Source organism: Ambystoma mexicanum, chromosome 11 (assembly GCF_040938575.1).
Source record: "Ambystoma mexicanum isolate Mex_15411 chromosome 11, UKY_AmexF1_1, whole genome shotgun sequence".
Lineage (NCBI taxonomy): Eukaryota > Metazoa > Chordata > Amphibia > Caudata > Ambystomatidae > Ambystoma > Ambystoma mexicanum.
The window spans coordinates 52,455,929-52,476,929 of NC_090934.1; the positions used below are offsets into that span (position 1 = coordinate 52,455,929).

At 48.1% G+C, this 21,001-nt stretch overlaps 1 protein-coding gene across 12 annotated transcripts in view; it reads left to right on the forward strand.

Moving 5' to 3' along the window:
* The window catches only part of ADGRB2 (adhesion G protein-coupled receptor B2), a 1,170,899-nt gene that overhangs the window by 734,933 nt on the left and 414,965 nt on the right, over positions 1–21,001 (forward strand). For all 12 annotated transcript variants that reach the window (XM_069622503.1, XM_069622504.1, XM_069622505.1 and 9 more), the window contains one exon: positions 291–359. In XM_069622503.1, coding sequence (XP_069478604.1) covers positions 291–359 — 69 coding nt within the window. The remainder of the gene's footprint in view (positions 1–290; positions 360–21,001) is intronic.

Consider the following 21,001-nt stretch of genomic DNA (forward strand, 5'->3'; position numbering starts at 1 on the left):
TTCCACAGTCACACAAACACACATTTACCCCCTCCACCCCATTCTTTCCCCACCACAAAAGTTCCCCCTCCTCTCCTGCACAGACACACACTCGCTCACAAACAGCCTTATTGCTTCCCATTATATCTTGTATCCAACGTCCATATTCTTTCTGTATCCTACACGCATCTCCCAGATCTTGACCTCGCACACAACCCGTTCACTCTTGATCTTTTTCTCTCCGATTTCTCATTCGCTGACCTGCTTTCTTGGCACTTCCCTTGACCTCTCTGTTGCTGTCTCTTCCCCAGAAGTTCTTTCAGGCTGTCAGCCACTTGGTGGGCGCAGAGAATAAGATGAAGTGGGAAGACGCTCAGCAGGTAAGATCACCATGTTCTGTGCACTTGGTTTTTGTGTGGGGTGAGCGGGTGTGGTGTGGCGGGGTTGGGTGGGGAGGTGAGTTGTAGGCGCTGTCCGGAGTTGGAGTGTTTTGGAGTGCGGGTTGGAGATACACGATGCACTGCTGGAGGCGTAACGCATGTTTGGAAATGTGCGTGGTGGTGTAACTGTATCTTGGGGTCCTGTGGTGTCTCACTTGAGTACAAGCAAGATACCTGCCTTGAATGAGTCAGGGCTGGATCTGTTTACTGGTACCTGGACATCCTCTGGACCGGCACAATGAATGCAGACTGTCTGGTGGGTGCGCGTGTGCTGAGTATCTTTCTGTGGGTTGGGGCATGGCCTGGGAGAGAGTGTGGTGCAGCCGTTGCTGTGTTATTTTGTATAGGACAGGCGTGTGCAGTGATGCACTTTAGAGCAGGGCTTTCTGAGTAGAGCAGTGCAATAGGGTTACAGGTTAAACTCCTGTCCCAACGGCTGCCCGTTATGACATCCGTCTGATTCTAAAGGTAATTCATGTTACTCTTATAACAGGATTTCTTTAATTCACTTCCGGTGATGGCATCTGGATGAAACGTTTGGTGATATAATTTCTTTAGAAGCCATGGCTGTCACAGGTGCGACAATGCAATGTCCTGTGATAACACACATGTGATCAAGGGCATGTGATTGATGAAGGGATGCAGTGATCAACTGGTGTGTCTGGGATCTTAGTGCCTACTACTCGGATCATTTCACCAGTCATTCATCAAAACAGATCTTACTGATCACTGAACCGGGGCGATCTACAGACTTGAAGCTTTTATCTTGACAGGAATTGTTACGAGCTTGATTCTGGATAATCGTGTACAAATTCCCAACACTCATCTCTCGGGTGCTTGAAACACACCTCCCGAAGAGAGTTGCGAAAAGCTGTTTTCTTTTGCCATAGCTAAAGGAGAGGGAGAATTGTCCATGGAGACCCCCTTTCGTTGGGCTCATTTCTGAGGTTGTGAATGACAGCTGCCGTAAAGATCACTATGTAGAATTATTTTTCCATACAGCGTGCCAGGGGGGGCATATGTAGTGTTTCTGCCTACTACATTGATGCAAGGGAACGTAGTGTGCTAAGCGGCATCGAGAAAAACTAAAGAGGTGATGGCTGTGAGTCAGGAGACCGACAAGGGGGTATTTTGCATCACTGGTCTGTTTCATTAAGAAATTACCCCTTTCTCTCCCTAGCAGTTTAAACCCTCTCCTAAAGAAAAGACAGAAGTCCAAACCGTGCTCCTCAGGATGTCGAAGAGCATAAGGTTCATCCATCATCAAGAACGTAACATATTCTGATTCCTTTCCCGAACACTAATACAGAAAACAAACAAACAGAGACAAAGCAATGGCTTATTGCCCCAAAGATTGAATGGTGGTTGGCTTCTGACCCCGTTATGTCCTGTCTTCAAAGAGGGGTCCTTGGCTCGTTGTTCAGTCAACACAATTGTCTCTGTTCACCTCCCCCATATTGGATAGAGAGCTCTCTTTAATTCGGTGTCCTTTCTTGCTTCTGGCTTTTAGCTCTGTTGTGTACTTTGTGCCAGTTCTGGGTGTCTAGATAAGCTTGGCCTTGGTAAATCTGATTCCAATCGTCTCCAGGGTTTGACAGATTCCCACAATGTCCTCTCCACCTTTGTCAGTGATTATCCCCCGCTTGGCCTCAGGGTTTCCACCCCACATTGGGGTTTTCATCTCTCTGGCACACCCCAGGTCTGAGTTTCTTGGGGCTTGTTTGCTGCTTACCCAACCCGACCTGTGCTAACCTCGCCTTGAGGTTGTTCAGCATCTCTCTAACCCCTAATCGGGCTCTGCATCTCACCCCACTTCTGGATCATTTCTCTCTCGCCCCCTTTCAGGGTCTGCTTCTCACCCCGTCTTGGTTCCTTTCTCTCTCACCCCTTCTCGGTGTCTGCTTCTCACCCCACTTGGGGATTGTTTCACACTCGTCCCCTCTTGGAGTCGCTTCTCTCTCAACCCATCTCAGTTCCTGCTTTGACCATACCACTCACCTCCCAACTACCACGAGCAGCCATGTACCTTTTGCCTTCAGGCGATGCTACTCCAGTCGGGCGTGTAAGGGCAGAGGCCGTTTTTTGTCCGGTCATCCTCCTGTGGCTTTGTTGGTGCGGGTGCTCCCTTACCGCAAGCCTCTGACGGGTTCTTGGTGGTTCCATAACTCCTCTCAGTCCAGTGATTCCAGCTCCTTCTGCTGGGCCACCTGCACTGAATATGCCTCTTCTCTGCAGAGGCTCGTAGGCCAAATCTCCCGCGGGCTCTTGCGTGGTTCCACGCACCACGTCTGGTGCGGTCTCCTCGCACCAAACCACAGATCCCTGGAAGGCTCTTCCATGTGGCTCTGCAGGCCTCTCTCTGGCCTTCCAACAACGTGGATGGGCTCTTCTTCTCTGCTGTAGCAAGGGAGAGGGCTTATGACTCGTTCTCCGACTATGGTGCCTGAAGAGGGTCAGAAAGTACACCACCCTTAGATATATGTCTTGAAAATCATATTTGTCAATCCCCATGTAGTGAACTGTAGGGAAGGCATGGTATCACAAGTATGACACTGGCACAATGGATAACATTTGTAAAACCTTTATTTGAAAATGTTGGGGTCGGAGAAACACTTATTTTGCCCTATAACTAAGGTTGAAGTAGTCTCGACCATCAAACGATAAACAAAACATTCCTAGTGGAGCTTGTCAAATCAAAATGGCCTATGCTCACAAAAACCTAATGCCTGCCCTATCTCTTGTACAAAAAGTGTAAAAAGGAGAAATGTATACAAAAGAAAATCAGTGTTCAAAAGCATAAAGGTAGTTGAACCAACTCTCCTCCTCACGTTAAATCTTATGGAGTAAGGTTGTCCTTGTGGGCAGGATGACACACTCTCGCTCAATTTCTAACACTCTAAGCATCTCCAAACCGTGGATTGAGGCCCGCCTGTCTTTCCATGTTAAAGTCTCTTTCTTGACTTTCAAAATTGCATTCCAACGAAAAGTTTCAAAAGGTCCACCTCTGCCGGGCTCAGACCTTACAGTTCACATAGGCCCCCCTCTGTCAGGCTCAGACCTCTCACGTTACAGTTCACCACAAACCTGCCGGGCGTGCTCTCTTCCCCAAGCTCTATTGTACTTTAGGTCTCCCTCAATCGGGCTCGGACCCCTTTCAGATGTCGAAGACTTTCGAATGTGAGTGGCTCTCTTTACAGACCACCGCAGGACCACCTCGATTCAAAATTCACATTTAGTCTTACATAATACACTTTTATGGTGTGTTTGCTTTATAACTTCAAAACAATGTACCTTTCACACTTTCGAATGTGCTACTTCCCTTTGTCGGACCACCCTGTTACTTAGTATTGCTGATCTCACAGCTGCATTTTATTTGAAAGTTCATTTACAGGTCTGTCCTTCACTGCGCCACATCCACACGCGTGCAGTCTTTACTTCTCATATAATGTTGCTACTTCCTTTGCTTTAACACACACCGGTCTCTCGGGTTGCTTGCCAACTCACCTGGTGTGTGCGCTTCTTTCTTGTTTTGATATTTCCAATTCTCGAGTCAAGGTTAGTATGACAGGCTTGGCCTTGCCACCCCAACTCGACCGTTCACCCTGGAGGTTCGCTGGCGTCCTTGAAATACAATGCAATCTTCACTTGAGGGATCTGGCTTTCTCCACGTGTCTTTCGTGGTCTGTCAGAGGCAGGGAAACATTGGGATTTTTGGCCCATTGCTCTCGTCCCTTGGTCCTTTGCTCTGCTCCAGCAAGTGTGCCTTCATCCCGGAAGTTCTGCTCGTACTCATGTTCTGCCTTGCTCAAAGCGTGTCTTTATGTGTTGCCTTTTTTTTCGTGTGAGGTGAGCTAACTGGTATCAGGTGTATGCACGATTAATGGGACATGTCCAGTATGATGTGAGAGAGTTAGGGCCTCATTCCGAGTTGGGCGGTAAGGGGCCCTATTCTGAGGTCCCCTAGCGGGACCCGCAAAGGAAGTGTGGTCTGACCATACGTCCTTTGTGGGTCCCGCTAAGGGACCAGGGTGCTAATAACGGGCCCGCTATTTGCGAGCCCATAATTAGCGCCTTCCCCATTCCCATTGAGCCCTACGGGGGCTCAAATGGGAATGGGGAATGGTTTACTGAATGGGGACTTACCGGGTCCTCCAAGGTCGAAATGACCCGGTAAGTCCCCATTCAGCCAGGCCGGACCCAGGTTTCGAGGCAGCCATGGTGCTAATAGCACCTCTGGTAAGATCCCAGTCATCCTCTTCCTCGGCCCAGTGTTTGTGTAAAAAGGGGGTAGGGAGTTGAGACTTCGGAAGATCCTAAAAAATAGGATGGGGCAGATGAACAAAAAAGGGGGGAATATTGCGTCTCACCATCGGCTGGCTCACCTCCCCTCCCCAAAGACCCCTCACCCTGGTGATCCTTCCGCACTGGTCCACCCCCAGGAACTGGATCCAAAAGCGATGACCGTGTCCTGGCCACCTGGATGACAAGTCCCTGAGGACTAGCGGGTGAGACACCCTTTGGTTTCTCACACAAACATGTGGGATTCTTTAGAAAAGGAAGGATAACACATATCCCTCTCTAGGGATTGACTGTGCTTTAAGTGGGGGCGGGGGGAGTCCCTCAGTGGGATCCTGCTTGTCCTGTCCCCTAGGGGATTTTAAGGTTAGCAGGCTCAATTTCCTAATCCCAAAGGGGGTGGCAAACTCCCTGGATTGGTCACAATATGTAAGTATGTAAGGTTTGTTCCTACTACATTTATACAAGAACATGTATGTAAGGCTTATATCGACTTCATGGACGAAAGGCAGCATATGCAAGCTTTACTTTTACTACATCGATGCAAAGGAACGTATGTCAGGTTTGCTCCTGCTATCTAGATGCAAGGAAATGTATGTAAGGTTTCCCCCTACTACATAGATGCAAAGGAAAGTAAATAAGAGAACGTACATAAGGGAACCCATATGAAAGGTTTCTTCGACTACATCCGTGAAAGGGAATGTTTGAATGGTGTAAGGGTATGGAAGGAGGAGACTGACATGCAGGTGGCATGTTTGTGGGCATAGACATTTATTCTTTAAAGAAAAAAAAAGAAAGAAATCCTTTCTTTCCCTAACTCTAAGAGGGGTTTCCCTGCCTCAACTAAACACTAAGGAATGTCAGAATGTCAAAAAAAATAAGAGTCCACATTCCAGTGTCAAAATTCAATTTATATTCCTTACACTTGAAAACAAACAAGTGGTTCACTGTCCTCTTGGTCCAGAAGAATGATTCCATTCTACTGGACAGACAAGCACAGTTCCATACATGTGAGAGTTCAACAAAGAAGAGGGAATGTCTTTCTTGCCCTGGCCTTGCTCAGGCTTGTTTTTAGAGTTCCATGAAGTAGGGGGAATGTCTCCCTTCCCTTGGCCTTGCTTGGGCTTGTTTTGCAGTTCTATGAAGTAGGGGACATATCTTCCTTCCCCTGGCCTTGCTTAGGCTTGTTTTGCAGTTCCATGAAGTACAGGGAATTTCTCCCTTCCGCTGGCCTTGCTCAGGCTTGCTTTCACAGATCCACAAAGTAGGGGGAATGTCTCCCTTGCCCTGGCCTTTCTCACAACCCTCCAGTGACCGATTTGGGTTAGCCCAGTATTTGTCCTTAGCAGGTACTGCGATGAAGAAGAAGGCTTTGGAGGACCATGTCCTCAGGCACGGCTAGGTCCTCAACTCTGTATACACTTAACTGGTTTTGTTACAGTATCCCTGGTATGCCGTGCATACTCCCCTGCCATGCATACTGTCACTTCTCTGGCGTCCTCAACCCTCTTGTCATGACTTCTTATTCTCGGGTCCCATACCCCCTCACATTGGCTTTTCCTCCTTGGGTGCCAGACCCCTTTACACTGGTTTCTCTTTCTAGGGTCCCAGACACCTTTACATTGGTTTCTAGAGCCCCGTGTTGGTCCCCAGGCCGCCCCTGTACCTTCTGTATGGGCTCCCGTTCTCTCATCTCTGTCTCGGGCCTTTCCATATCTTCCGACAGTACTTCTGCCTTGTTTCCTGTTTGCGTGCTGACGTACGTGGCTTTCCAGCACTTCCCGGAAGCCTGTTTGCGTGTACTTGCCCCGCGTCGGGCGCTTCAGCCTCTTCCGGCTTTGGATCTTCGCTCATCTTGAGAACAGCTAGGGACGCCATCTCTTCTTCCGCCACAATCCCGGTCAGCAGCTGCAGGTTCAGCTCTTCTATCTGCGGTATGGTTGCTTTCCTGACAGTGCCTCTGTGGAGGGATTGACAACATTGTTAGTCCTTCTTCCCTTTTTAAGTTCCACAGAACACAAAAGCTAGACTGCTGAATGAGATTAGCATGTGGGTTCTTTCTCGTTCCAAACTACTTCCTTGTCTCTGTATATTAAGGGGATGGTTCAGTGGAGTAAACCCTAATCTTCCTCGTCCCAGTACTAGTGGTGCTATTGCTGTAATGTAAATACATGGGGGAACGTGTATGATAAGAGGAAGGTTAAGAAGGTGAGGGGAGAAAGGTGGGTGAGGGTGGGTTACATTACGTTATCCCATGATGTTCTCCCTGTATCCCAGAGGGGGAATCCCTCCCCATGAGAGTACCAACTCCAGGGGGATTATCACGTAGCGGTCTCACCTCCCTGGCCTCATGGAAAGCGTCTCCCCTTTGGGGAGAAGGGACAGCATCACAGGATTTGTCACAGAGGTTAATTCGTACTACATTGATTCAAGGGAACATATGTAAGGTTTATATCTATTATATCTATGAAAGGGAATGCTTGAAAATGTTGTTCCGATTACATTCCTACTATTTCTTTGTAAGGGAATGTATGTAAAGATTCTTCCTACTATGACAATGCAGGGGAACATGTGTAAGGTTTATTTCTACTACATTGATGGAAAGGAATGTATGTAAGGTGTATTCCTAGTATAACGGTGCAGCAGAGTGTTTGTAATGTATGCTCCTACTATATTGCTGCAAGGCAACATATGTAGGGATTTGTCCTACTCTGTTGATGCAAGGGAACATATGTAAGGTTTGTTCCTAGTATCGTCTTGTAATTGAATGCCTTACTTTAGCGAGGCTGGGGAACATATGTGAGGTTTTTTCCTACTATCGTCTTGCAATTGAATGTACGTAAGGTTTGTTCCTTCTATAACAATGCAGGGGAACGTATGTAAGGAATGTTCCTACTATATTGCTGCAAGGGAACATATGTAAGGATTTGTCCTACTCTATTGGTGCAAGGGAACATATATAAGGTGTATTGCTATATCGTCTTAGAATTGAACGTACGTAAGATGTGTTCCTTCTATAACGATGCAGGGGAACATATTTAAGGTATGTTCCTACTATATCGCTACAAGGGAACATATGGAAGGATTTGTCCTATTCTATTGATGCAAGGGAACATTTATAAGGTTTGTTCCTGCTATCATCTTACAATTGAATGTACGTAAGGTGGTTCTTACTATAATGATGCAGGGGAACATATGTGAGGTTTGTTCCTGCTATCGTCTTACAATTGAACGTACATAAGGTTTGTTTTTACTACAACAATGCAGGGGAACATATGTGAGGTTTGTTCCTACTATTGTCTTGCAATTGAATGTCTGTAAGGTTTGGATTTACTATAACGATGCAGGGGAACATATGTGAGGTTTGTTCCTACTATCGTCTTGCAATTGAATGTACGTAAGGTTTGTTCCTTCTATAACAATGCAGGGGAACATATGTGAGGTTTGTTCCTACTATCGTCTTGCAATTGAACATCCATGAGTTTTGGATTTAACATAACGATGCAGGCGAACATATGTGACGTTTGTTCCTACTATCGTCTTACAATTGAATGTATGTAAGGTTTGTTCTTACTATAAGGATGCAGGGAAAATATGTGAAGTTTGTTCCTACTGTTTTGATTCATCTGTAAGTTGTGTTGAAACTCATTGCTTGCCGGGGCCTGGAGACTGTGATCTCAACATTTGTGGGACCCAATCATTAATTCTTACATCCTGGCAGCAGGAAGGCATCTTAGAGAATGTACGTTTTAGAAACATTGATAAACTAACAGCATACTGTAGCTTTTGAATAATATTTATGTATGGATGAGCAAATACTTGGACTGGGACCTCTCACTAGAACCGCAGATCAACACCATCTTGAAGAGCTTTTTCTGCCAACTCTGCCTCTTATGACGCACCATGCGCTACCGTACCCTCACGCACAGGACAATGGCAGTTATATCACGGCTTGATTATGCCAATAGCTATATCACCTAGGTCCACACTCCTGACACTCCCAACCCTATCTGAGAGGGGGTGAACTGTTCCCTACTGTTTCCTCCCCTGGCTGCCTGTAGATCCCTTGCTGCCCATTACCCGCCCTCCCCTGTTAGCTCCTACTCCCCTTTCCTCTCCCTCACTGTGTTCTTCCACCTATGACTGTAAAGCTCTCAGGTGTTTCCCGAAGCCAGGTCCATGCTCAATAAATACCCTAATATTAATATGAACAACTGGTGGAAAATCCCACATACACGGGCTAATGCACGTAAAGCAAAACATTTTCACAGTGTAAATATATTATGTGTTGTATTTTAACATAAAAGTTAATAGGAAAATATATTTTTTTAAAGAATCTTGCTCCTTTTACCTGGAGGAGTAGAAATCTCAAACAAAATCTCACAGGATCTGTTGAAAGTTCAACATAGTACATACGGGCAATTGTTGTATGTGTTCCTCAATGTCTTGGATTCCACTTACGGGTTTTGGACTCACATGTAGAATGTTGAGGAATGTCAGAGTAATACAATTCACGTGCCACATGATTCCAAGTAGACATGAGATCATAAAATAAAGTAAATTGAAGTCAAATAAAGTTTAAAACGTACAATGTTAAAGGACATTTGTACCGCGAACTATCACCACCGGAGTGGTCCCCTGGCGCTCTGGTGGTTCTGAAAGAGGGAGGGGGGTTGTGTTAGTGGGAGGAAGCAGGAAAAGTGCAAGAGAGCAGTGATGTGCTGTTGGCGGCCTCAGCCCGGTGGGTCCGTTGGCTGGGCCTGGGGTGTTTGCGACCGGTAGTCGTCGTGTACTGTTGTGCAAGACTATGTGTGTTTTTGTTTTGTTGTTGCAGTGTAGTGAAGTTTGTGCGGTTTGTTGTGCTGTAGGTTTGGTTTGGAGTTTGAGAGGTGTATGCAGAAAGGGAAATTGTTAGTAGGGTTGGTTAGTTTGCATCTCTTTCTGAATTGAGGCGCTCGGCTTGCGTGGTCTCCCCTGATGCAGCTCTGTCCTGATCTGGGTCCGACTGGCATATAAGGTTCCTTACTCCTCTGGCCCCCACCTCTAACATGCTCTCTTATAGCTCCCTTATCCTCCCTTCATACTCCTGTGGCCAGTGCACCTGCCAATGTCAACCTCTCAGGTAGTGTGGTGATTGGCAATATCTTGACAATTCCACACCACTGTGGCACCTGGTGGTAACTAAGGGGCGGGCGAAAGTGTTGGTGGGATTGTCTGGGGTAGTTGATTCAGTCTCTGTGCTTGCCGCCTGTGTTTCGGTCTATCTGGTATCATCCGTCCAGGTGCCGTGGGAGTTACCCTCTCGGGTCGAGGATGTCCGTGTCCTTTCTGGTTTAGTCATCCTTTTTCCGGTTTTGGTTTCCAGATTTAGTCTGTGGTGTTGAAGAGCCAGGTTTTTAGTGATTTCCTGAATTTTAGGTGATCTTCAGTGTTTCTTATTTCTTTTGGGATGTTGTTCCAGGTTTTTGCAGCTAGCTGGTAGAAGGAGGTGCCTCCAAGTTTTTTCTCAAGGTATGCTTTGAGTTCCAGGTGGATTTTGTTGCTTGATTGGAGGAGTCTAGTTGGTTTGTAGACTGTTATTTTCTTTTGTAGGAATTCTGCTCCTTGTCCGCTGATTGCCTTGTGCCTTATGCACATTGTTTTGAAAGTGATGTGATGTTTTACTGGGAGCCAGTGTAGTGTTTTTAGGGCTGGAGTGATGTGGTCTCTTCTGGATAGTTTGAGGAGTAGTCTCGCTGCTGCATTTTGGATCCGTTGCAGTTTCTTCAGGAGGTATTCTGGTATTCCGAGGTAGAGGCTGTTTGCATAATCGATTTTTTACATGATTAGGGCGACGATAGTGAGTGTTTTGTGCGTGAAGGAGAGGAAAGGTAGAATTCTTCTTGCCGTGTGGAGGAGGAAAAAGCATTTCTTCACTGTTGCGTTTATTTGTGGTTCCAGGGTTAGGGTGTTGTCCATTAGGACTCCCAGATCTTTTACTACCTTCGATGGTGTTGGTGCGTTTCCCATTTCCATAGGCCATGGGATGGTGGTTTTGTTCTCTTGGTCTTTGGATACAATCATGATTTCTGTCTTTCCTGGGTTGATTTTCAGGTTGTTGGCATCCATCCAGTCGAAGACTTCTTTTAGACAGTCGGTTAGGGTTGAGTGGTCGCCATCGGTGTCTTTGATTTTGTAGATGATCTGTGTGTCATCTGCGTAGTTGTAACATGTAATGTTGTATTTTTTGAAGAATCTGATGAAAGGAGTCTGATAGATGTTGAAATATAGTGGAGATAGTGAGGATCCTTGTGGCGCTCCACAGTCGTTAACTCGTGGAGTGGATTTGAAAGGTTTTATCCATACAGTTTATTTTCTGTCTGCTAGGAATGATTTGGTCCAGCGTAGTGCTGTGTCTGTTATGCCTATGTCTTCTAGTCTTTTGGTCAGGGTGTCGTGGCTAACTGTCTCAAAGGCTGCTGAGAGGTCGAGCAGAATAAGGGCTGAGGTAGTGTTTGAGTCTGCGTTAGTTTTGAGGTCGTCGCAGATGGATAGTAATGCTGTTTCCGTTCCTCTCGCTGGTCTGAAACCGATTTGAGTTTGGTCCAGCAGGTGGTGTTTTTCTAAGTGTTCTTGGGTTAGTTTATATACGTAGGTTTCTAGAAGTTTTGCTGGGTAGAGGATTTTAGAGATCGGCCTGTAGTTGGAAAGGTCATATACGTCACCACTTGTGTTTTTCAAGAGTGGCTTGATGTATGCTGATTTGAAGATCTTCGGTACAGTCCCTGTTGATAGTGAAAGATTTAGAAGGTTTTTGTTGCGCATCTGGGGGACAGGGGTCCATGGGTGATCCTGCTTTCTTGCTTCGTTTTACCAGCATTGGGAATGCCTCTGCTGATATTTTAGGAAAGCTTTGGAGTTTGTGCTGTGGTTCCGTGTTAGGTACGTTGGGTTGTGTGTTGTGGTTGGTTGGTCGCTTTTGTATGGTTTGTCGGATGTCATTGATTTTTTTATTGAAGTGGTCTGCCAGGTCGTTGCATAGTTTTTCTGAGGGGGTTGGGGTGTTATCGCAGCCTGGTGGGTTTCTCATTTCTTCAATGATGCTAAACATTTCTTTTTGTGTGGTGGTGGCATTGTTGATTCTGTCATCGTAATGTCTTCTCTTTGCCTTTTGAATTTCCTTCTTGTATGCGCAGATTTGTTTCTGGTACAGTGTTTTTTTCCCTGGGTTGTATTCTTTCCTCCATTCCAATTCCATCTATTTGTTTTCCTTTTTGATGGGGTGAAAAGTTTTTCTGGGGCGATCTTGTCTATTGTATCCACGATCCATTTGTGCAGTATCTCTGCTTTCCCGTCTAGGTCCGCTAGCTCCAGTTCTGTAGTTGAGGGTTTCGTTAATTCCAGTTGTTCGAATAGGTTGCTTTCTTTGACGAGTTTCCAGTTTCTTTTGGTGGTGGTTGTCAGTTTTGGATGTTGGATGTAGGCTTGGGTAGGCAGAGTGATCACGAATGGGATGATGAGATGGTCGCTCCACAGTATTTGTATTGGAGGTGCCTTGGTGATGAGTTTTTCTTTGCCAAAAATTGCGTCTAGGGTGTGTCTTGCCGAGTGCGTTGCTCCTTTGACTAGTTGTCGTAGTTTCATGGTGCTGAGTTGTTCAATTAGTGAGTTTTGGTAGTTGGCATGGCTGTCATCAAACCAGATGTTGAAGTCCCCCAGGATGATTAGGTGTTCGTGGTTGATGGCTAGGTTGGTGATGGCTTCTATGAAGTTATCGACGAATGTTGCATCATATGTTGGCGGTCTGTATACCAGGATGAATGTGATGTTGGTTTTTGGGCTTGCTGTTCGGTGTATTACCATGGTTTCGCAGTTGAGGATGTTGAGTGGTTCATCAGTTTTTATTTTCAGGTGTTCCTTGAATGCTATAGCGATGCCTCCTCCTTTTTTGTTTTTTCTGTTTATTTGTAGGCATTTGAAGTCAGTCGGAAGGCAGCTTTGGAGTGTGATTTTGTAGTTGTCGTCCAGCCATGTTTCTGTGATGAACAGGATGTCAATGCTGTTGTCGTCGAATAGGTTGAAGATCTCTGTTGAGTGTTTTGAGATGGATCTTGCATTTATTAGATTGCAGTGAAGTTTGGAGGTGTTGTTTGGTTTAGGCTTTGTCGAGGTAGTCTTCTGTTCGGTGTTGAGGTTTCCTTCCTGGTCGGTCACTTGTTGGGCTGTGGGATTCGGGTTGTCAGCGTCTTCGAAGAGTTCTTCTAGGTTTTGTCTTGGGTTTTTTGTGTTTTTATCGCGTTCGTCTTCTGGGATTTGTGGTTGTTGATTGTTTGTTTGTTTGTTTGTTTGTTTGTTTATTTAATATAGCGCAAAACCAAACCCGCAGGTAGCCGGGCGCAAACATTACAAGGATACTTGAGAACTTAGTTACAGTGACACACACAAAAAAGGCCGTAGGACAGTTCAACAATGTTACTGTCTGAATATACTTATACAGTTAATGCCAGGTGTCGGCAGCATAAAGAGCTAAGTAACAATCAACCACAGTTTTGTAGTCCCGGTAGGATCCAGTGAAATTCCTAGATACTAGCAGTGGTAGTCGGAGGTCCCATTGTGGGGACAGGTTAACAACGGGCATAGTCGGGAGGTGTCACTCAGCACGAGTGCTTCTAGTAAAAGAGGGTGATCACATTAGATGTCATTAGATCGTATCCATGAAAGAACCTTGCGCCTGAAACTTAGGTAAGGTTGGTCCTTTCTAAGTTCTAAGGGGAGTTTGTTCCAGGTTTGGGCAGCTGTGACTGGAAAGCTAGCGCTGCCAGATGTACTCTTTTTGTATCTAGGCACCATCAAGGTACAAGCGTTAGTCATTCTTGTGGGGCGGTTTGAGATTCTCTTGTTGATTCTGTTTGCTAGATAGGGAGGAGCTATATTGTTGAGGCATTTGGATGTGAGCGAGAGAGTTTTGAGGGTGATCCTGTCTTTAATTTTTAACCAGTGGATATTCCTTCTGGAAGTAGAGACATGGGCTCTGTTAGGAATGTTTAAGGCTACTCTAAGAGCGTTATTTTGGAGTGTTTGGAGTTTGTTAAGGATATACTTGTTAGATCCTGCATATAGGGCATTAGAATAGTCCAATCTGGATATGATGAGTGCATTCGCTAAGGTGATACAGCTAGCCTCTGTTAGGAATGGTCTACATGCTCGGATCAGTTTACAAGTATAGGCTGTGGAGTAAGTCCAGATAGACTCCAAGGTTTTTGACAGCAGGCATCACTTTGATGACATTGTTGTCAATGTTAAACGAGGCATAGTTCGGGTCAAGTTTTTTAATCGCTGTCTCTGTGCCGAGGATCCGAATCTCCGTTTTGTCGTCATTCAGACAGAGGCCATTGGATGCCATCCATGCCTGAATGAGGAGATATATCTTATTTACCAAGGAGGAGTCTTCCAAGAAGTTACCTGAAAGGGGGATGAGGATCTGAGTGTCATCTGCGTAGTTAGTGTAGATGACACCCAGCCTATCCAACTTGTCAAACAAAGGTTTGGTAAAGATGTTGTAAATATTAGGAGACACACATGATCCCTGGGGGACACCGCAGGAGACTTGTATGGGATCAGCAGCTGCTAGCGGGGAGAAGACTCATTGTCCGGTTAGCAAGGAAGGATTGAACCCAGGTTATGGCATCGCTTGAAAAATGGGCAGCGGAGCCGAGGTGATTGCATAAAACTGCATGATCTCCCAGGTCAAAGGCTGCCGATAGGTCAAGGAGGAGTAGCATGGGGGGCGTGGCCAACCGCCATGTGAGGAAGCCGCGCTTCGTTGCAGCTCCGTCGATGCGCCCATCATTTTGCCCTCAATCTGCATCCATCCTGAATTAAACTACACCTGCAACCCGGAGATCGCTTCGGTACAGTCTGCTGACCTTCCGACGGTGTTTCGGGGCCGGTGCGTGGCTTCAGCGAGGAGAAACGCCGAGGAGTCGGGGGGAGAGCGCACGACTCAAAATGGCGACTGCCTGCTGACGACGGAAGAGACGAGCGCCTGATCGCACCCAAGCACAGAGCGAAAGAGGAGGCTCGCCCCGGGCCCTGGCTCTGGCCATCCGGGTGAACTGTTGGCCCTGTCGTCTGACGGCTAAGGACCGCACCTGCTCCCGTGCGCCTCCCCGGCGCGTGATCCGCGGCGCCTGCGGCGGAGGCGCACATCGAAAGGCCCGGACCCGGGAATCGCCACGCCCGGAGGCGACACCACACTACGAGGTACGGAGTGGAGGTGGGGCTGGGGGGACATTCGGCTCCGCTGACCGAGCCTGCTGCGTTACCCCTGAGAGAGGTTGCACCCTACCACCGGCCCGACTCGAGGGGACCACAACCCTCGGCCCCCAGCACCCCAACCTGCCAGCGCCACCCATTCCAAGCCTGTCTGCGCAAGAGATGTCTGTAAGAGGCGCCAGGAACAAGCACAAGCAGACAACCATGGAGGCATTCGCAGCCACTGGCGCCCCCAAACCAGATGCCGCCGCCATGGCCTCGGCGGCCACGGAGGAAGGACGCTCTGAACCCACGAACTCGCAACTACTGGAAGTCATCATGGCGCTCCAAAAAACCATGGAGGGCAAGATAGATGCCGTGGCTATCGATTTAAATCTACTTAGACAAGATGTGCGCTCCATCGCGGGCAGAACGGAAGCATTGGAATCCTAGGTTAAAGAAAACACTGACGCCAAAACCCGCCTCTTGAGTGAGGTAGACGCCCTAGCCCAGAAAGTTAAGAACCTTGAAGACAGGGCGGACGAGGCGGAAGGGCGGGCGCGCCGCAATAACATCAGAATTATCGGTCTGCCGGAGGGGACGGAAGGAAACGACCCCACGAACTTCGTCGAGAATCTGCTGCTGCAAGAGATCGGTGCCGGCAAATTGTCTCAGGGGTTCACCATTGAGAGGGCGCACAGATCTCTCACCAAGCGCCCACCACCGGGGAATCCGCCAAGGCCGATAATAGCTAAAGTCCTCAATTACAAAGACAGAGAGACTATCTTGGCTCACTCACGGAACGGGGGCCACATAGGGTTTGGCTCCGTCAAAATCGCAATTTATCCGGACTATACCCTCCTGGTCCAGAGGAGCAGAGCTCAATTCGCCCACATCAAGGTCAGATTGAAAAATGCGGGCTTGCGATACATGTTATTGTACCCGGCCAGACTAAAGATCATCCACAACAATAGAACGCACTTCTTCGAATCACCGACTGAAATAAACGAATGGATGGACAGGGAGCAGATCCCTGACGTAGATGGAAGGCAACGGAAAACGAGAGATAACGGCACCCCCAGGGACGCCTAATGAAACTTCCTTATCGGGATGCATGCGAAATACTCCCACCTTGCAGATTGAGGCACTAATGAGTGCTTTGGAGCGGACCGAATGGCACCGCGTGGGATAGGACACTACCAAGGGGATTGGCCCGCACCCCCGAATCTCTTTGGGTAACTAACCCGCCCGTAGGGCACCAAGGGACCGTAGGTCTAATGGAGCGGAAACGGGGATGTCAGGACGGGGGGAACCCCGTTAGACTAGTTCTGTTAATGGCTCACGCCAAGTTCACTGTTCGTAGGGTCGGGAGACCGCCTGTTAGCATCCCGTCCCAGTTAGTTAATGGGGAAGTCCAGAGCCACCTTAACCACCACACATCACCACTCCGAACTAGTGTCGTCAGGTGCCCCCGCCAGAGAAAGCCACTGAACCACACGCACTCACGCTACATTTATGAATAACGTTGTCAAAGTCATGTCATGGAACGTTAGGGGCCTGAACAGTTACATCAAACAACATAGGGTCCACACCTTCCTCAAACGACATAAGATTGGAATCGCCCTATTGCAGGAAACCCACCTGAACGCACAGAAACTAGCAGCACTGGCTAAGAGGTGGAGAGGAACCCTGATAGGCACCACGTATTCTAACTATGCACGGGGAGTCCTGATATGGATTGCCCCCTCCATTCCCGTTAACCTCACATGCACCCACATCGATGACGAAGGAAGGATGGCCTTGCTCAGAGGCACCATTGATGGCAGAGAATTCTGCCTAGTGAACACTTATGCCCCCAACCACGATGCAACGGTCTTCTTCCGTTCCTTATACACCCGGCTCAGCCCGGACAGGGACGGCACGTTCATATGGGGAGGAGATCACAACTGCACTCTTGATCCACGCATGGACAGATCGGATAGCAAACATACCCGCCCCTCCCCCCCCGCTAAAATACTGCAAGCCCTCTTACATCAATACGCCCTACGAGACCTCTGGAGGACTCAGCACCCTGAAGACAGAGGCTACTCCTTTTACTCGCCCCCACATGCGGTCCACACTAGAATCGACAGTTTACTGGTGAGCGAGGAACACTTAGATACATTCGGGGACACGCAATACCTTGCTAGAGTGCTATCGGATCACTCCCCCATAGTAACCTCCTGGACATTAACGGCACCGCGACCCCCCATACCCACATGGAGGCTCAGAGGCGAAGCACTGTTAGATAAGGCTTTCCAAGAACAGATAAGACAATGCACGGCAAACTATTGGCTGATGAACAAGGACAGTGTCCAATATATCCGCACGGCATGGGAAGCTTATAAAGTAGTGATCAGGGGGGAGGCGATAGCCATCACAGGGGGAGCCCAAAAATCTATTACAGCTAAGTTGGCTAGCGCCGAAGAAGAGCTGAAGCACCTAGAATCTCTGGCCTCCTCAGACCCAGCACACGTACACAACATAATTGAACTGAAGAAGGCCTGTCTCCGGCACTGGGAGGCCCTCGGGAAACTCAGCTACTCAAAGTACATAGAAAGAAACCACGCCCTCGGCGACAAACCGGGCAAATTACTAGCGTGGCTTTGCAAGCGGGAAACCCCCAGAACACCCATCTGCCGTATACGCGACGGTGACAGCGTAGAAACGTGCTCACAAGCCGCCATAAACCATACATTTACCAGGTACTACCAGGCCCTCTACACCGACTCCTCACAGCCAACAGACACTGAAATAGAGGATATACTGGACCTCATTAGTTTACCACACCTCGAGGAACACGCGGCTGAATCCCTGGAGGGGCCAATCACCCCTGACGAGGTCGCAGTGGTTATCAGATCGCTCCCCTCGGGGAAAGCTCCAGGCCCGGATGGACTCCCAGGCGAGTTCTGTAAGGCCTATGAAGACGAACTAGCCCCACTACTCTCCCAAGTCTTCAATGAGGCATACGATACAGGTCGACTACCCAGTACCATGAGGGAGGCGACCATCATACCGCTTCTAAAACCCGACAAAGATGGCGCAGAGTGCGGCTCGTACAGGCCCCTGTCCTTACTGAACACAGATAGTAAGATACTTGCGGCAATCATGGCCATGAGGTTACGCAGAGTCATCCCGACACTGATCCACCAAGACCAAACAGCATATGTGCCCGGTAGAACCATCACGGAAAACCTACGTAGACTACACCATGTCATCTACAGCACTGAAGGCAGACGGACACAATGTGCGGTAGCATCCCTAGACGCCTCCAAAGCGTTTGACTCAGTGCGCTGGAGATGGCTCCTGGCCACTATGTCTAAGATGGGAATAGGGCCCAGCTACATCAAGTGGGTCACACTCCTTTACACCAATCCAGAGGCCAGAGTACGCACCAACAGCACCTTCTCACACAAATGGGAGCTTTATCGAGGTACTAGGCAGGGATGCCCCCTATCACCCATGTTGTACATTATGGCTATAGAACCAGTGGCTGCGTATCTGAGACAAGAATATGGGGATGGGGGCATACTAGTAGACGGGGTGAACCATGTGATTTCCATGTACGCCGATGATATGCTCCTTTATCTGTCAAACCCTGCACACATACTGCCCTACATACTAGAAACCTTAGATAGATTCCACAGATACACGGGGATCCAGATCAACCGGAACAAATCCTGCCTGTTCCCCCTAGCCGCCTTGAGTGGGAGAATGGCCGGTCAGCTCCCCGACCTTGTCCTAAAATGGGAACCCTCTTCCTTTAAGTACCTGGGCATCAGGGTGCACAGAGACCCCAAGACTGAGCATGCGCTGAACACAGTGAAGGCAAAGGAAGGCCTGGCAAAATCAATGGAGTTCTGGAGCAGGCTGCCACTGTCGGTAGCGGGCAGAGTGGGCCTATTAAAAATGGTGGCGCTTCCCAGACTTCTATATTTCTTCACCAACGTACCATACAACATACCACGACAATTCTTCAACGAACTACACAGACTGTGCAGAACGTTCTTGTGGCGGGATGGCAGGCGTAGGGTCGCCCTCGAAACAATGCAGAGACCATATGATAAGGGGGGCCTTAGAGTGCCCAACTTCGAACTGTATTACCTGGCCGGACAATTGAAACACGTGATACAATGGATGGCTGACGAGGCCACTACGGACACCCGCTTGCTACAACCAGGAGTCACGCAATTGCTACTCAGGGATCTGCTATGGTCTGAACCTAAGACCAAACAATCTCATTCATACCTGATTCTCTTAGGTGTCCAAATCTGGAGAAGGGCCTGCAAGGCTGCACTGATCCCGGACCCCTACTCTCCTCAGATCCCTATAGCTGCCATCATGGCCAACAGACCGGGAAGCCAGAGGATAATAAGAGACACTTGGGAACCTTGCGGCGTAGCCACCCTGGGCGACCTGGCGGACGATCAAGGAATCTTAACCTTCGCGGAGCTACAAGAAGTCTCTGGAATCCACACGGGACAGTTCCTACTCCATAATGCAGTGGTTAAAAGACTGGCGGCCCGTTGGCCATCGATGGACACTTTCGACACTGGACACGAAAACATTGAGAGCCTGCTCGGGGCGGCCGAAGGAGGCCATGAGACCTCGAGAATATATGACACACTGCTAGACAGTGTCACCCAACGAAGCCTCCAGTGTAAGGCAACGTGGGAACAGGAACTTGGATCACAATTCGAAGACAAGGAATGGGAGGCCATAATGATATACCACAAGAAGGTTTCCAGGAACGCCAGGTTCCAACTCATCCAATTCTATATTACGAACAGAGCGTACCTCACGCCAGACGTCATTTCCAGATTCAGTGGTGCTGAGAGTACGGGTTGCCCCAAATGCAACGAAGCCCACGCGGCGATGACACATATGTTTTGGGGATGCCCCGCCATTCAGTCTTTCTGGGCCCAGATCGAAGCTAAGGTGGCCGAGGCGAACATCACCCTGGAAGTTCATACGCCGAAAGCTTGCATCCTCGGTAGATACCCTAGAAGCAAGAAGAACAGACCACTTAATAAACTAAAAGACCTGATGTATATACTGGCGAAGAGACGTATTGCAATGAACTGGAAGCGCCCGCGGGCCCCATGCGTGCTGACGTGGTGGCAGGACCTCCGCAAATGGACGAATGCTGAGACTGCGGTCTGGGAGATGGCGCAGTGCCAACAAAGACTGGACACCTCTGAAGACCTACTACAATGGGTGGAGCTAACCGTTACGCTGTTCAACCCCAATGCGGGAAGCTCCTCTGGCGACGACACAGATGACTCACAACAATCACGTGGTTGAACTGGTGGTGTAACACGTTTGGGTCCGGACAAGTTGGGATAGGGAGGAGGGAGGGTGGGATGGGTGTGTTTGCACTTTGTTTTGGTATATTACCATGTTGTTGGCACAATGTTAATAATAAAATAGATTTAAAAAAAAAAAAAAAAGGAGGAGTAGCATAGCTGATTTTCCATTATCCTTCAACTCGTCAATTTGAGTCTTAAGATCAATCAGGGCTGTTTCAGTGTCGTGAAGGGGGCGGAAGCCAGATTGCCATGAGCCTAGAAGGTTATTAGTTTCAAGGTAGTCCTGGATTTGCAGGTAGGCTACCCTGTCGATAATTTTGAGTAGGAATGGGACGGTAGTGATGGGTCTGTAATTTGTCAGGATGGAAGGGTTGAGAGTTTGTTTTTTTAGCAGAGGTAGGACCCAAGACTGTTTAAGGTTATTGAGCACTAGGTTAGTCTTAACAGAGGCGTTGATCAGTTTAGAGATGAAGGGAAGTTGGATTGGAAGTTCCTCTTGCTTTGGAGATGTAGGGGGTTATTGCGTCAGTCGTCTGTTTGTTATTTGTGTTGGTCATCCTTCTTCTACTTGCTTGAGTTAGGTTGTTTGATGTTGCTGCTTCTAATGTTGGGTTGGATTGCCGTGGTGGCCAGTTGTCTGGGAGGTATGGAGTTAGGTAGAGGGATTTTTCTCTTCTCTTAGAGTTGCTTCGGTTTGTGTTCCTG